The sequence below is a fragment of the Hyperoodon ampullatus genome (genome assembly GCF_949752795.1).
Source record: "Hyperoodon ampullatus genome assembly, chromosome: 2".
Lineage (NCBI taxonomy): Eukaryota > Metazoa > Chordata > Mammalia > Artiodactyla > Ziphiidae > Hyperoodon > Hyperoodon ampullatus.
This window is the reverse complement of record NC_136915.1, coordinates 54,638,724-54,655,227: the sequence shown is the minus strand read 5'-3', so window position 1 is coordinate 54,655,227 and position 16,504 is coordinate 54,638,724. Positions and strand designations below refer to the sequence as shown.

The 16,504-nt window shown below is 33.5% G+C and overlaps 1 protein-coding gene across 1 annotated transcript in view; it reads right to left on the bottom strand.

The window, feature by feature from the left end:
• Window positions 1-370: 370 nt before the first annotated feature.
• ATG4C (autophagy related 4C cysteine peptidase) overlaps window positions 371-16,504 on the bottom strand; it is a gene marked incomplete at its 5' end in the record, with an annotated part of 60,235 nt that continues 44,101 nt past the window's right edge. The window contains 2 exons of the mRNA XM_079697876.1: window positions 371-623; window positions 12,997-13,116. Of these exons, the coding sequence (XP_079554002.1) occupies window positions 456-623; window positions 12,997-13,116 (288 nt within the window). The 3' untranslated portion in view covers window positions 371-455. The remainder of the gene's footprint in view (window positions 624-12,996; window positions 13,117-16,504) is intronic.

The window sequence follows — 16,504 nt, the reverse complement described above, 5'->3', positions numbered from 1 at the left end:
CATCCTTTGGTTGCATTAGTATCAGGAGGCTTAGGCAGCACTGAAGATTCATTCTCTGCTCTTCTGGTCATTAGTATAAACTGAAGCTTTTGAAACTATTTGGTGATCCTACTTTGGGGCCCAGTATCACAAAACCTTCAGGAGAATACTGAACCCAGGTGGAAGAATTTGAAGACTGGAAGACTTGCAGTTAAGGTAGAGTTATCATTAGCAGATCTTAGGGAAACAGGAATGCAGCCAGAATCACTTGATATTTATTAGAAATCAAAATTCAATGAATCATTTCTTTTTCAAAAAAATATCTTTAAAACTTGTATATTTTCAAATGTTCTTTTTTTAAAGAACATATAAAATTAAGGTATTTGTGAAAATAAACCAGTTTCAAGTATACTTGTTTCTCTTCATTTTGCTTCCTTCGAAGGATTTCTTCTCATCAAGCACAAATGTGCTAATCTTTACAGCAAGACAAACTCTTCTGTGCTAAATCTTTTTAATCTTTTCTTTTCATCCTCTGAGAAAAGGTCTCCTTCATTGGTTATAGTAGATGTAAAATCATAGTCTCTGGAATGACCATTTACAAAAGTAAATAAGGGATATTTCTCCTTAGAAGAAATTTTCAGCATCTGTAACAGAAAGAACAGAAGAATCCCTTATTGGATGCAATAGTGCACAGTAGGACCACATGATGAAATCTAATGTTTTAGCCCTGAATTTCTCTTGTTAGCTTCTCTCATTTACATTTATCCAGTGCTACTGCTTTACTGTTCTGGCTAAAAGACAAAAGTTGATCAGCATTGTATAGTTTATTTATCGCTAAATACCTACTTCCCCATTAGGATTAGACCATCAGAAATTAACTATATTATCATTCCTACCCAAAACCCCCAAAAGTAAAGTCTTCTGATCACATTCGCTTGAAGGCTTACTAGTGAGTTAAGATTTATCTTCTATTGGTGGTAAAAGACAATAAAACAAAATGGTATCACTGATTATGGTAAAATACTGTAAATGACTGTTTAGTACCATAATACAGAAAAAAAAAATTAAACTAAGTCAAAAGGTGCATTCTAATCTCACTTCTACAACTTAACTTTGATGTGATCTTTGACAAATCACTCTAACTGAGTATCACCTATAAAACTGGGCAAAAGTTATCCAATCTCCTTATCTCAGAGAAATGTTAGGATGACCAAAAGCAATAAAAAGTTGTTTTTTAAAATCAAGTTTGGTCTTTTCAAAGATTTCTATATTAAAAAAATATATTTCTGCAATAATCTAGTTAAGATGAAAAACAGTATTTTTATACACAGTAACAATCCACACTTTACATATTACCTTCTAAAGTTACATTACACAATTTAGAAGTAAAATAAGTAATACCTGGAATTTTGTGAGAATACCGACAACCTTTATATAACCTCTGTCAATTTGGCATTCGTTGACAAGCCCACAACCCATTCTAAACCATTTAAATATTTCTGTTAAACAAAGTCTATTAAAAAATTAAAACAATTTTCATTTTAAGGTGAATAAAAATTTTTGAGTGAAGGGTGTTTTTATAGAAATAAACATTTCTATAGGTAACCAGGACTTATAAGAAGGATTCTGAAAAGTTTATGTGAGTTACAAAGAATGCTGAAAAAATATCAATAGTACTTATACATCATTAATCATGATCAATTAAATATAATTTAAGGATAATTTTAGCAGTAAAAACTAAATTCTCCCAAATGTTGATATTCAACTGAAGGCTCATCAAATTCTTATATATTACATTTATAGGTTCTCTTGGCTAAAATAAATATGTAGCCCTAGGATACAGATACAATGTTAAATTTAAAATATTTCAATGAGACAGTTAATACGAAATCCATTTTCTAACTGAGTGGAAATGAACCATTTAAAAACAATCAAGTACTTAAAAAACCAGATGTGATGAAATATGATTGATCCTATAATTCATATTGTGCTCCTACTTTTTACACTTCTCAAATTTATTTAACTTACATTCTAAAAAAAAAAAGTAGAGAGAAGGGCAAAAATGTGGAAATGAAAAGTAAGAGACAGAGGGGGCCAGCATCTGATCAATCATCTTTCACCTCTAGCCAATGGCTGGAATACAGTCCAAAATTGTTACCATTTTATATTCATTTAACATCACTTATAAAAGTCCAGTATCTAACAAGCAGGTATCATTGTATCATTTTCAACTCAACACGCAGAGCTAACATTATCATCTCTTCATCCTTTCTTTCAAAATCAAGATGCCTTTCAAATGCTTTTCAAAGCTCTAAGCAACATATCAAGAATTTTTTAGACTTTTTTTAAAGAATAACCATTGATTTGAACTTTTATTAGAAGGGAAAAGTTTAGTTTTCTTTTTTATACTACAAAATAGGATGCATTGTCAAAACATTAAGGTCCCTCCATAATGGATAATATAAAATCTACACACAAAAAATTCCAAATTAGGTTATCTATATGACTTGGGGTATTATATCAATTGAGATATTATACAAAATAAAGATAATGAAAGACATTTAATAACTTGGGGAAATATTTAATATTTTGTTGTATTTCCTTCTAGACTTTTTAAAGTACATGTTTAAAATTACTTTAACAAAACTGAAATTAAATTTTATATATAGTGTTTATCCTGTTTTTCCTTTAACATTACATAATAAATACTGAACTACAATCCTGCAGCCTGTGGAATGAAAACCACTTTCACAGAAAGATAGACAAAATGAAAAGGCAGAGGACTATGTACCAGATGAGGGAATAAGATAAAACCCCAGAAAAACAACTAAATGCAGTGGATAGAGGTAACCTTCCAGAAAAATAATTCAGAATAATGACAGTGAACATGGTCCTAGACCTTGGAAAAAAAATGGGAGGCAAAGATTGAGAAGATGCAAGAAATGTTTAACAAAGACCTACAAGAATTAAAGAACAAACAAACAGAGTTGAACAATACAACATCTGAAATAAAAAATACACTAGAAGGAATCAATAGCAGAATAACTGAGGTAGAAGAACGGATAAGTGACCTGGAAGACGGAATGGTGGAATTCACTGCCACAGAACAGAATAAAGAAAAAAGAATGAAAAGAAATGAAGACAGCCTAAGAGACCTCTGGGACAACATTAAATGCACTAACATTCACATTATAGGAGTCCCAGAAGAAGAGAGAGAGAAAGGACCAGAGAAAATATTTGAAGAGATTATAGTCAAAAACTTCCCTAACATGGGAAAGGAAACAGCCACCAAGCCCAGGAAGTGCAGAGAGTTCCAGGCAGGATAAACCCAAGGAGAAACACGCCAAGACACATAGTAGTCAAATTGGCAAAAATTAAACACAAAGAGAAATTATCGAAAGCAGCAAGGGAAAAACAACAAATAACATACAAGGGAACTCCCATAAGGTTAACAGCTGATCTTTCAGCAGAAACTCTACAAGCCAGAAGGGAGTGGCATGATATATTTAAAGAGATGAGAGGGAAGAACCTACAACCAAGATTACTCTACCTGGCAAGGATCTCATTCAGATTCTATGGAGAAATCAAAAGCTTTACAGACAAGAAAAAGCTAAGAGAATTCAGCACCACCAAACCAGCTCTACAACAAATGCTAAAGGAACTTCTCTAAGTGGGAAACACAAGAGAGGAAAAGGAACTACAAAAACAAACCCAAAACAATTAAGAAAATGGTAATAGGAACATACATGTCGATAATTACCTTAAATGTGAATGGATTAAATGCTCCAACCAAAAGACACAGGCTTGCTGAATAGATACAAATACAAGACGCATATATATGCTGTTTTATATAAGAGACCCACTGCAGACCTACGGACACATACAGACTGAAAGTGAGAGGATGAAAAAATTTTCCATGCAAATGGAAATCAAAAGAAAGCTGGAGTAGCAATACTCATATCAGACAAAACAGATTTTAAAATAAAGAATGTTACAAGAGACAAGAAAGGATACTACATAATGACCAAGGGATCAATCCAAGAATATATAACAATTATAAATATACATGCACCCAACAAAGGAGCACCTCAATACATAAGGCAAATGCTAACAGCTATAAAAGAGGAAATTGACAGTAACACAGTAATAGTGGGATAATCTAACACCTCACTTACATCAGTGCACAGATTATCCAGACAGAAAATAAATAAGAAAACACAAGCTTTAAATGACACAACAGACCACACAGATTTAATTGATATTTATAGGACATTCCATCTGAAAACAGCAGATTATACTTTCGTCTCAAGTGCGCACAGAACATTCTCCAGGATAGATCACATCTTGGGTCACAAATCAAGTCTTGGTAAATTTAAGAAAATTGAAATCTATCAAGCATCTTTTCCGACCACAATGCTATGAGAATAGAAATAAATTACAGGGAAGAAAACATAAAAAACACAAACACATGGAGGCTAAACAATAATTACTAAATAACCAAGAGATCACTGAAGAAATCAAAGAGGAAGTCAGAAAGTACCTAGAGACAAATGACAATGAAAACACAATGATCCAAAACCTACGGGATGCAGCAAAGGAAGTTCTAAGAGGGAAGTTTACAGCAATAAAATCCTACCTCAGGAAACAAGAAAAATCTCAAATAAACAATCTAAACTTACACCTAAAGGAATCAGAGAGAGAAGAACAAACAAAACCCAAAGTCAGCAGAAGGAAAGAAATCATAAAGTTCAGAGCAGAAATAAATGAAATAGAAACAAACAAAACAATAGCAAAGATCAATAAAACTAAAAGCTGGTTCTTTGAGAAGATAAACAAAATTGACAAATCTTTAGCCAGACTCATCAAGAAGAAGAGGGAGAGGACTCAAATCAATAGAATGAGAAATGAAAAAGGAGAAGTTACAATGGACCCCAAAGAAATAAAAGCATCATAAGAGACTACTACAAGCAACTCTATGCCAATAAAATGGACAACCTGGAAGAAATGGATAAATTCTTAGAAAAGCACAACCTTACCAGACTGAACCAGGAAGAAATAGAAAATATAAACAGACCACTCACAAGCACTGAAATTGAAACTGTGATTAAAAATCTTCCAACAAACAAAAGCCCAGGACCAGATGGCTTCACAGGCAAATTCTATCAAACATTTAGAGGAGAGCTAACACCTATCTTTCTCAAACTCTTCCAAAATATAGCAGAGGAAGGAACACTCCCAAACTCATTCTACGAGGCCACCATCACCCTGATACCAAAACCAGACAAAGATGTCACCAAAAAAGAAAACTACAGGCCAATATCACTGATGAATATAGATGCAAAAATCCTCAACAAAATTCTAGCAAACAGAATCCAACAGCACATTAAAAGGATCATACACCATGATAGTGGGATTTATCCCAGGAATGCAAGGATTCTTCAGTATATGCAAATCAATCAATGTGATATAGCTGATTCACTTTCTTATACAGCAGAAACTAACACAAAATTGTAAAGCAATTATACTCCAATAAAGATGTTAAAAAAAATCAAAGTGATACACCAATATTAACAAACTAAAGAATAAAAACCATATGATCATCTCAATAAATGCAGAAAAAGCTCTTCACAAAATTCAACACCTATTTATGATTAAAAACTCACCAAGGGGCTTCCCTGGTGGCGCAGTGGTTGAGAGTCCGCCTGCCGATGCAGGGGACGCGGGTTCGTGCCCCGGTCTGGGAGGATCCCACATGCCGCGGAGCGGCTAGACCCGTGAGCCATGGCTACTGGGCCTGCGCGTCCAGAGCCTGTGCTCCGCAACGGGAGAGGCCACAGCAGTGAGAAGCCCACGTAATGCAAAAAAAAAAAAAAAAAAAAAAAAAAAAAAAAAAACTCACCAGGGAGTGGGCACAGAGGGACCCTACCTCAACATAATAAAGGCCATATATTACAAACCCACAGCAAACACCATTCTCAATGGTGAAAAACTGAAAGCATTTCCTCTAAGATCAGAAACAAGACAAGGATGTCCACTCTCACTACTATTATTCAGCATAGTTTTGGAAGTCCTAGCCATGGCAATCAGAGAAGCAAAAGAAACAAAAGGAATACAAATTGGAAAAGAAGAAGTAAAATTGTCATTGTTTGCAGATGACATGATACTATACATAGAGAATCCTAAAGATGCCACCAGAAAACTACTAGAGCTAATCAATGAATTTGGTAAAGTAGCAGGATACAAAATTAATGCACAGAAATCTCCTGCATTCCTATACACTAATGATGAAAAATCTGAAAGTGAAATTAAGAAAACACTCCCATTTACCACTGCAACAAAAAGAATAAAATATCCAGGAATAAACCTATCTAAGGAGACAAAAGACCTGTATGCAGAAAATTATAAGACACTGATGAAAGAAATTAAAGATGATACAAAGAGATGGAGAGATATACCATGTTCTTGGATTGAAAGAATCAACACTGTGAAAATGACTATATGACCCAAAGCAATCTACAGATTCAATGCAATCCCCATCAAACTACCACTGGCATTTTTCACAGAACTAGAACAAAAAATTGCACAATTTGTATGGAAACACAGAAAACCCCATATAACCAAAGCAATATTGAGAAAGAAAAACGGAGCTGGTGGAATCAGGCTCCCTGACTTCAGACTATACTACAAAGCTACAGTAATCAAGAGCGTATGGTACTGGCACAAAAACAGAAATATAGATCAATGGAACAGGATAGAAAGCTCAGAGATAAACCCATGCACCTATGGTCACCTTATCTTTGATAAAGGAGGCACGAATATACAATGGAGAAAAGAGAGCCTCTTCAATAAGCGGTGCTGGGAAAACTGGACAGCTACATGTAAAAGAATGAAATTAGAACACTTCCTAACACCATACACAAAAATAAACTCAAAATGGATTAAAGACCTAAATATAAGGCCAGACACTATCAACCTCTTAGAGGAAAACATAGGCAGAACACTCTATGACATAAATCACAGCAAGGTCCTTTTTGATCCACCTCCTAGAGAAATGTAAATAAAAACAAAAATAAACAAATGGGACCTAATGAAACTTAGAAGCTTTTGCACAGCAAAGGAAACCATAAATAAGACCAAAAGACAACCCTCAGAATGGGAGAAAATATTTGCAAATGAAGCAACTGACAAAGGATTAATCTCCAAAATTTACAAGCAGTTCATGCAGCTCAATATCAAAAAAACCAAACAACCCAATCCAAAAATGGGCAGAAGACCTAAACAGACATTTCTCCAAAGAAGATATACAGATTGCAAACAAACACATGAAAGAATGCTCAACATCATTAATCGTTAGAGAAATGCAAATCAAAACTACAATGAGATATCATCTCACACCGGTCAGAATGGCCATCATAAAAAAATCTACAAACAATAAATGTTGGAGACGGTGTGGAGAAAAGGGAACCCTCTGGCACTGTTGGTGGGAATGTAAATTGATAGAGCCACTATGGAGAGCAGTATGGAGGTTCCTTAAAAAACTACAAATAGAACTACCATATGACCCAGCAATCCCACTACTGGGCATATACCCTGAGAAAACCATAATTCAAAAAGAGTCATGCACCACAATGTTCCTTGCAGCTCTATTTACAACAGCCAGGACATGGAAGCAACCTAAGTGTCCATCAACAGATGAATGGATAAAGATGTGGCACATATATACAATGGAATATTACTCAGCCATATAAAGAAATGAAATTGAGGTATTTGTAGTGAGGTGGATGGACCTAGAGTCTGTCTTATAGAGTGAAGTCAGAAAGAGAAAAACAAATACTGTATGCTAACACATATATATGGAATCTAAAAAAAGAAAAAAAAAAGGTCATGAAGAACTAGGGGCAAGACAGGAATAAAGACACAGACCTACTAGAGAATGGACTTGAGGATACGGGGAGGGGGAAGGGTAAGCTGGGACAAAGTGAGAGAGTGGCATGGACATATATACACTACCAAATGTAAAACAGATAGCTAGTGGGAAGCAGCCGTATAGCACAGGGAGATCAGCTCGGTGCTTTGTGACCACCTAGAGGCGTGGGATAGGGAGGGTGGGAGGGAGGGAGATGCAAGAGGGAAGAGATGGGGGGATATATGTATATGTATAACTGATTCACTTTGTTATAAAGCAGAAACTAACACACCATTGTAAAGCAATTATACTCCAATAAAGATGTTTAAATAAATAAATAAAATAAAATAAAATAAAAAAGTCACAGGGACGTATTGTACAGCATGGGGAATATAGTCTATAATATTTTAATTACTCTGTATGGTGACAGATGGTAACTGGACTTATCATGGTGATCACTTCATAATGTGTAAAAATACTGAATCACTGTGTTGTACAATTGAAACTAGTCTAGTATTGTATGTCAATTATAATTCAATTTTAAAAAGAAAAAATACAATTATTAAAAAAATAAAGAAAAAAGATTAGAAGGAAATGAATTGTAGTGCTAATCTAAAATGGCAGCATCCTAGGTGAAAGACCTATACACTGAAAACTATAAAACATTGATAAAGGAAACTGAAGATGATTTAAAGAAATGGAAAGATATCTCATGCTGTTGGATTGGAAGAATTAATATTGTTAAAAGGCTGTACTACTCAAAGCAATCTACAGATTTAATGCAATCCCTATCAAATTATCCAAGACATTTTTCACAGAACTAAAACAAATAATACTAAAATTTATATGGAACCACAAAAGACCCAGAGTTGCCAAAGCAATCCTGAGGGAAAAGAACAAAGCTGGAGGCAAAACCCTCCCAGACTTCAGACAATACTACAAAGCTACAGTAATCAAAACAGCATGGCATTGGCACAGAACAGACACATAGATCGATGGAACAGAATAGAGAGCCCAGAAGTAAACCCACACACCTACTGTCAATTAACCTATAACAAAGGAAGCAAGAATATACAATGGAGAAAAGACAATCTCTTCAGCAAGTGGTGCTGGGAAAGATGGACACCCTCACATAAATCAGTGAAATTAGAACACTTCCTCAAACCATATACAAAACAAAATCAAAATGTCTTAAAGACCTAAATACAAGACATGACACCATAAAACTCCTAGAAGAGAACATAGACAAAACATTCTTCAACATAAATCATAGCAATATTTTCTTAGATCAGTCTCCCAAGGCAAAATAAATAAAAGCAAAAGTAAACAAATGGGACCTAAACAAACTTATAAGCTTTTGCACAGCAAAGGAAACCATCAACAAAATTAAAAGACAACCTACAGAATGGGAGAAAATATCTGCAAACAATGCACCTGACAAGGGGTTAATATCTAAAATATACAAACAGCTCATACAACTCAGTATCAAATAAAACAAACAACCCAATCAAAAAATGGGGAGAAAACCTAAATAGCTGTTTCTTTAAAGAAGACATACCGATTGGCCAACAGGTACATGAAAAGATGTTCAACATCTGTACCTCAATAAATAAATAAACAAACAACAGGGTCCTACTGTATAGCACAGGGAACTATATTCAATATCCTGTGATAAACCATAATGGAAAATAATACAAAAAAGAATATATATATGTACAACTGAGAATATACATGTATAAAAGAATATATATACATATATATGTACAACTGTACAGCAGAAATTAATGTAACATTGTAAATCAACTATACTTCAAAAAATTCAAGAAATAAATACATTTTTAAAAATGTAGTATACTGTAAAATGTACTACTATTTAGCAGTTTAAATGAATAAGCTAGACCAACATGAATAGATGTAATCTCCAAGTCACTATCAAATGAAAAAGCAAGTTGCAAAATGATACATACATTTTTATATGAATATATAATTAATGACAAGTTTAAGAACATACAAAAAAACAGAGTGTATGTTGTTTACAGATACATCAAGTATACTAATTTACACTAATTTAGGATAGTGGCTACCACTGGGAAGGAAATAAGGGAATAAGATTGGGGAAGGGTAATACACTTCGATTATATAATTATATACGTGGGGTATTTTTTTTCTCCCTTAAGCTTAGAGGTAGCACATGGCTATTTATTATTCTATCCTTTATATTTCTGTATGCTTGAAATTTTTAAAAACTAATTTAATAAAATGAACATATTGCAAAGTACAAACTTCTTCAGCCTGGCATTCAATACTCTCCACAATATTATTCCAACCTCCTTTTCTAGCCTCATACTTCACTATTTCCTATAGCAGTGTTTCCCAAGCCTTGGACATTTATATACCTCCTTCCTTATTTTCACTATATATGCCATCTCTATTACAATTAATGAATATTTTTCTTTTCATAATTTTAACCCCAGTAGCCTTGTACAGGTCAATGATAAGTAGGAAACCACATGTTTAATAAGCCAGCTATTCTTTTCTAATATGAATATACATATATAAGTATCAGAATATTTGTCCCAGGGTCACCTAAAAACATCAAGTATCACACTTTAGGTTGCACTGTCTTATAATAGTGGTTCTCAAATTTGGTGTACAAGATTACTTGTGAAGTTTGTTAGAAATGGAGGCTCCCAGGCCATACCTCTAGGGATTCTGATTCGTGCAATCAGAGGACAAAAAATCGTGCCCTGTATGTATCCATGGCACCTAACAAATTGAACTATTTGCCATTCTCTAGAGAAGCTCTACATTTTTCTTTTCCAATACTTTTCCTCTTGTTATCTCCTCTACTTGACATACCCTCCCCCTTCTCCCTTAGCCAACAGAAATTAAGCCTACACTTTAGGGCTCATATTAAATATCACCATCACAATAAAGAACTTTGACTTGGATATGACATCTCTCTCATTTTAACACTCCTCTTTACCCTAACAATTTATTTCTATTTCTGTGTGAATGCTTATCATATTCAATGTAATACATGTCTACTTGTCTTATTCCGCCTCCTGAACTATAAATGCTACTTGAGGGCAAAGCCTTGGTCATTTTGTGTTTTCAACATGACAGTTATTCAGATACTTGCTGGACTGAGCTCTGCTAAACACTGAATTAATTTAACAATTTTTATTAACATTTTAAAACTCATGTGGCATAAGCATTAGAATATTCATTCACATAGCATTACAAATTAAACATGAGAATCTAGACTACCTGGCCTCAATTTCAAAATGAGAAAACTGAAAATATATCCTATATAGAAACAAATAATTTAAGATGTTTCAAGTTTCAAAGAAAAAGATAACAGTTTAACTAAAAATGCTGAATTCCGTTTTTAAGAAGGAAAATTGCTTAACTTACAATCTTCCAAGTAAAAGTAAATGATCAAGTTATTAACTGACAAAGTGAGGTTTTGATACTGCTACCAAAAAGCTATTAACTTAAGAACAACAGTATAATTAAAGCAAAGTTAATTGACTCTGGCAAAATTCTCAGTACTTCCATATTATATTTCAACATGGTTTCTCATTGCTTTAATACTGCATATTACTTGGATGCATCAAGAGCAATAACTTTTAAGTAGTTTCCCAGTGTAAAAACTATTAGTATAAAACCACAAAACTATCTGTTTTTAATCAGAAAATATCAACATGCAACTCATTTATGAATATTGTTTTTCTCAATTTGGTAACAGTAATTTGGGCTTTTTTCTATTCCAGAGGTAGACTACATCACTGTTCTAAATATACTTATTTCAACCTAGATAAAAAATAAACTAACGGAAACATAAATGGGCCTTTTTAATGGAAAATATTCATCAACATCAATCTATATTACCATATATCTGTATTTGTATATTTTAGCACATACATGATACTTTATAAAGCCAGAGAATTGTCAAACTAAAATATACAAATGTATATACTAATTTCAAGTAATAAAAGAGGGGAAAATGGAGAAAACATATTTTCTTGTGTTCACTTGGCCTTTCAGGTTGAAAAGAAGGATGAAAAGACGACAACTGTGAGAAATGAGGAATAAGAAAAGGTTCTCACATATCTCATTTTCTCCTCTCCTCATTCATTTTTCTGTCATGTTCCTGTTATATTTCCTCTTTTACATGGCAGGTCAAGTAAACTAAACCTAACTCAAATGAAACTTTTTATTTTTTTCATTCTATTTTTACATTATAAAAATAAAATTTCAACCCACTATGTCCATTTTCCTGAATAAAATTAATTGGAAGTAAAGCAGTAATAAGGTATACATATTATAACTGAGCTCAAGTTAAGAATTCCCAAAAATGATTCTAGTTTTAGTTTTACTAACCATAAAAAATGATAACCTATAATATTGATATTAATAAAGAGAGCCATCCAATTAGGCTTACTTCCTAAATAAGTAATTTTTTTACTTTCTAAAGTACTAAATATAGACAGAGTTTATGGCCTTATAAATGTTTTAGCAGTACTCAAGGGCCAGAAAAATGCAGAAGTTTAAAGGTAATAAGAGGAGTTAAATAAACCTATTTCCAAGATCCTATAAGTAGAATAGATCAGATTAAACAAGTTTATTGGAAGGTAACAATACAGCTCATTTGATAAAACAGTTCTGAGAAATCCAAAAACACCATTTCTCTTTACAAAAAGCAAAACACTTGGACTAACAAGAAATAATGCACAATTTGGCTTGATCAAATACTTCATTAATTTTTTTCTACCCCCTAAGGTATTGCCCTTTTAAAATCCTCTTCAAATAAAATATAAGCTAATTGCTTGCACATGGCTAGTTTGCAGAGATTTTTATTTCAACAGTGCCACCTAGTGGAGCAATCAATACTTTCAATTGGTCACTAAGTGATTTCATCATCCTCAAAAGCTAGGAATCCCCAAATAGTTGTATTTTCTGGTTCAAAATATTCTTAATAATATTAACATTCAAGGGGAAGTTTTATAAACGAATAATAATCTACAGATTTTTATCTTCTGATAGGCTACCTCTAATAAAAAATAGGTAATTTACAAATATTATTATAATATTTAAAATAAAAGTACCTTAGTGATTTCTTCAGAAGCACGTTTGAAGTCCTGAACATTTCGACAGTAAAATCCTATTGTACAGCTAGGATCCATTTTTCGAAATGACATCTTTTTGGGAGAAGGGCAGTGGAATGTCTGTAATTTTAAAAGTTCTTTAGGATTAATTTAGTTTTATTTGATGGACTTAAGTATACAAAAATATTACTTAATTTAAAATTTGCTATCTGGCTTTTCTCCAAACTACAAACATGCTTTCAAATGGTGTTTTAGTCTCTCCTCTGCAGATGATCCCTCCCAATCTCCAAAGCTGTAAAACGTAAGCGCCAACACTGTGTATATTCAATTCACCAAATCTCCACCTTATGCAACATTAGTGCCATTCTGCAAAAGAAAGGAAGTGTGTCAAAAGTGGTGTGCATTTCTGACACTTGCAGAAGGGAAGAAAAATGTGTCAAAAAGACATGAATAAGCTAGTACAAGGTTTAGAATCAAGTTAGCTATTTCTAAGAAAGTGTAATTAAGTCTGTTTGGTTAGAGATTTTTTAAATGTTTATAAACCTTTCAATAAGAACACGAAGACTTTGTAAACAAATACGCGGGTTCATGAAAATGTTCCATAATGATATGAAAAGAGATCAACATGAGAGTTTTAGTAATTGACACAATTAGCACATAATTACACATTCTCCCAACCCACTCTTCTACTGAGCTTTACCTCAAGTTCTTGCTCAGTCCCACACAGGATACAGGTGAAAACTGTTCTGTTATGGTCCTTGCCCTTCTCCTTACCAGTCCTCCTGTCCCTTAGTTCACTTTTCTCAAGTGGTCACAGTGCTAAAGATATAAATGAGCTAAGGAGACTGCTCTAGACGCTCTACTCTTGTCAATAGGCTGTGGCTACTAGTAGAGTCTGGTATCTTTAGAGAATGCAAAAGGAGGAAAAGGGCAGAATATAAAGCTAATCATTCCAATGTTTTTTTTCTTTACCACTACACTCTGGTACTTTGTTCAAAAGATTTTTTTTTTAACTGCGTGAATGCTTAGACACTTGTCCTTAAAAATTATTGATGTGGGCTTCCCTGGTGGCGCAGTGGTTGAGAGTCCGCCTGCCGATGCAGGGGATACGGGTTCGTGCCCCGGTCTGGGAAGGTCCCACATGCCGCGGAGCGGCTGGGCCCGTGAGCCATGGCCGCTGAGCCTGCGCGTCCGGAGCCTGTGCTCTGCAACGGGAGTGGCCACAACAGTGAGAGGCCCGCGTACCGCAAAAAAAAAAAAAAAAATTATTGATGCTACCAAATCTTTTTTTGTATGTATAAAAAAAAGTTTATGTTAAAAAGGAGGGCCATAAAAAGTATATATATATATATATTCATATTTGCTTATATTTGCATAAAGTTATCAAAAATTAAAAAGTTTAAGGAGAGGAAGAAAACTGGGCAGATGGGAGACAGGTATGGGAAATTCTTCACTGCATATTTTATATTTTTGAATTAAAGAAGAAGCTCAAGAAATAATCTAGGCTGGATATGAACCCATAAACTTAAAATTTCCCTACATTTAATGCCTGAAACTAAGGGATTTCAACTTGAAACTATCTATTAAAACACAGAAAAATATAGGCTTTCATATTTATGTTCATGGTGAATCAGTCAAAATCACTCTTTTCTCTCCCTCTACATACATCCTAGTGATCCAATTAATATCCCATATTATAGTCAGAGGATATGCAAAATGAATACATTCCAAGCTGCTATTTTTCCCCTTACAGATAGTTCAGTCACATACTAGATTCAAATCCAACATCATTCTAGTAAGCATAGACCAAACAAATGTGTTTTCAAAACTATGACTTCTATGAAATGCTTAGCTAACACTTACTTTACAGTGAGATCCAACCTAGCTAAACTGGAACGTCCAGTATTCTAGTCAACACAAGTATTGTCTTAGTTGGACTTTTTCTAACATTGTTTTGCCTGTTTTATTTATAAAGAGATATTAAAAACAGATCTAGAAAGGCATAGAGGGCTAGGTAAACTTGTTAGTTAACAATATACAGGAGTATTACTGTTTTAAGGCTCAGACAGTTCCAGGTCATAGTTACAATAAAATTATTCCACATACAAGGCATCTAACAATAGTCATTTGCCCAACTCCTTCCAAAGCCAATAATAAGGAATATTTATTTAGTTTTTGCTACTTGGGGATAAGAAAGAAGAGCCAAAAGTTTGTATGGTCCAACGAAGTATTTTTTTAACTGGTCTACATGGGTGCCCTAAATTATATTAAAACATTGATTCAAGTTTTCATGTGAGAACCATTGAGACTAAACCGGAATAGACTTAGTGCTATTTCACTGTATTGCCTCAATCATCAGAGATAATAATGACAAACACTAGTTAATCATAGTTGTTTTGATACCTACAAAGAACTTTGAAATTATTCACCAAAACACAGATATAAATCTCTGATGACTGAAAAGTGAAATTGTTACTGGGTGTTCCTACATGAGTACTAGGACTCATATTACAGAGAGGCATTTTATACCATTTAAATTATAATCTTTTGTTCACCCAAGAAGATTCTGAAACAAACCAACATTAATTTATAATTCAGAATCATTTCTGTTTACTATAAAACAAGTTAGACTGTAAAATATTTTCCCAAGTGGCATTACATAGCTATGTTCACTTTGCGATAATTCTCTGAGCTATGCACTTAGATTTCTTTTTTAATTTTTAAAATTCTGATGACCGCTAAGAGTAGCAGCTTCTGCTTCACAAACACATTTTAGCAAGTATCAAGAGATACACTTCTGTGACAATATGTTTCTGAAAGAACTGGCCAGAGTGAGTCAATTCCCATTTATTTCATTTTTCAACACACTGTTTATTCACAGCCTAAACAAACAGTTAGATATTAGGCACCTACTAAATGCTAGGCCTGTTCTAGGCTTATTATATGGAATAGTGGATTCTATTACCTAAACATACAAATAATACTGAAATAAATACTTTTAGGTGTAGCTGTGTTATTCTGGTGATTTAGGTAAAGCTTCCTAAGATAACTAATTAGAGAACATATCCTTACTAAAAAGCACCTCCTACGAACTGCAGTTCACATGTGTAATTCATAAAGCATACATCTTTCACCGATGAATTCACTCATCTATCTACATAATCACATCACATCATTCTAATAGCTTTAATGCCACTATTCTCTGAACTTACTAGGATATATTAAAATAGTCACCACTGTATAAACCTCCTAAAATCTGAAACTTGGAATTGGGGGCCCAGGAATCAGAAGAGACTAACATATCTATAATAAGGTTTTTCTTACCTTATTAAATAGAATATTAATATTAAGGTAATACAATATTACCTTAATAATAGAATAGATTCAGTATTTGTAAAGAGATAGAATCAGTCATTCTGAAAGTATATCATAAATAGCATGAAGCAATAGTCTCTGGTTTAAGAAATCTTAACTTATTAAATATATACACACACATACATGCATGTAT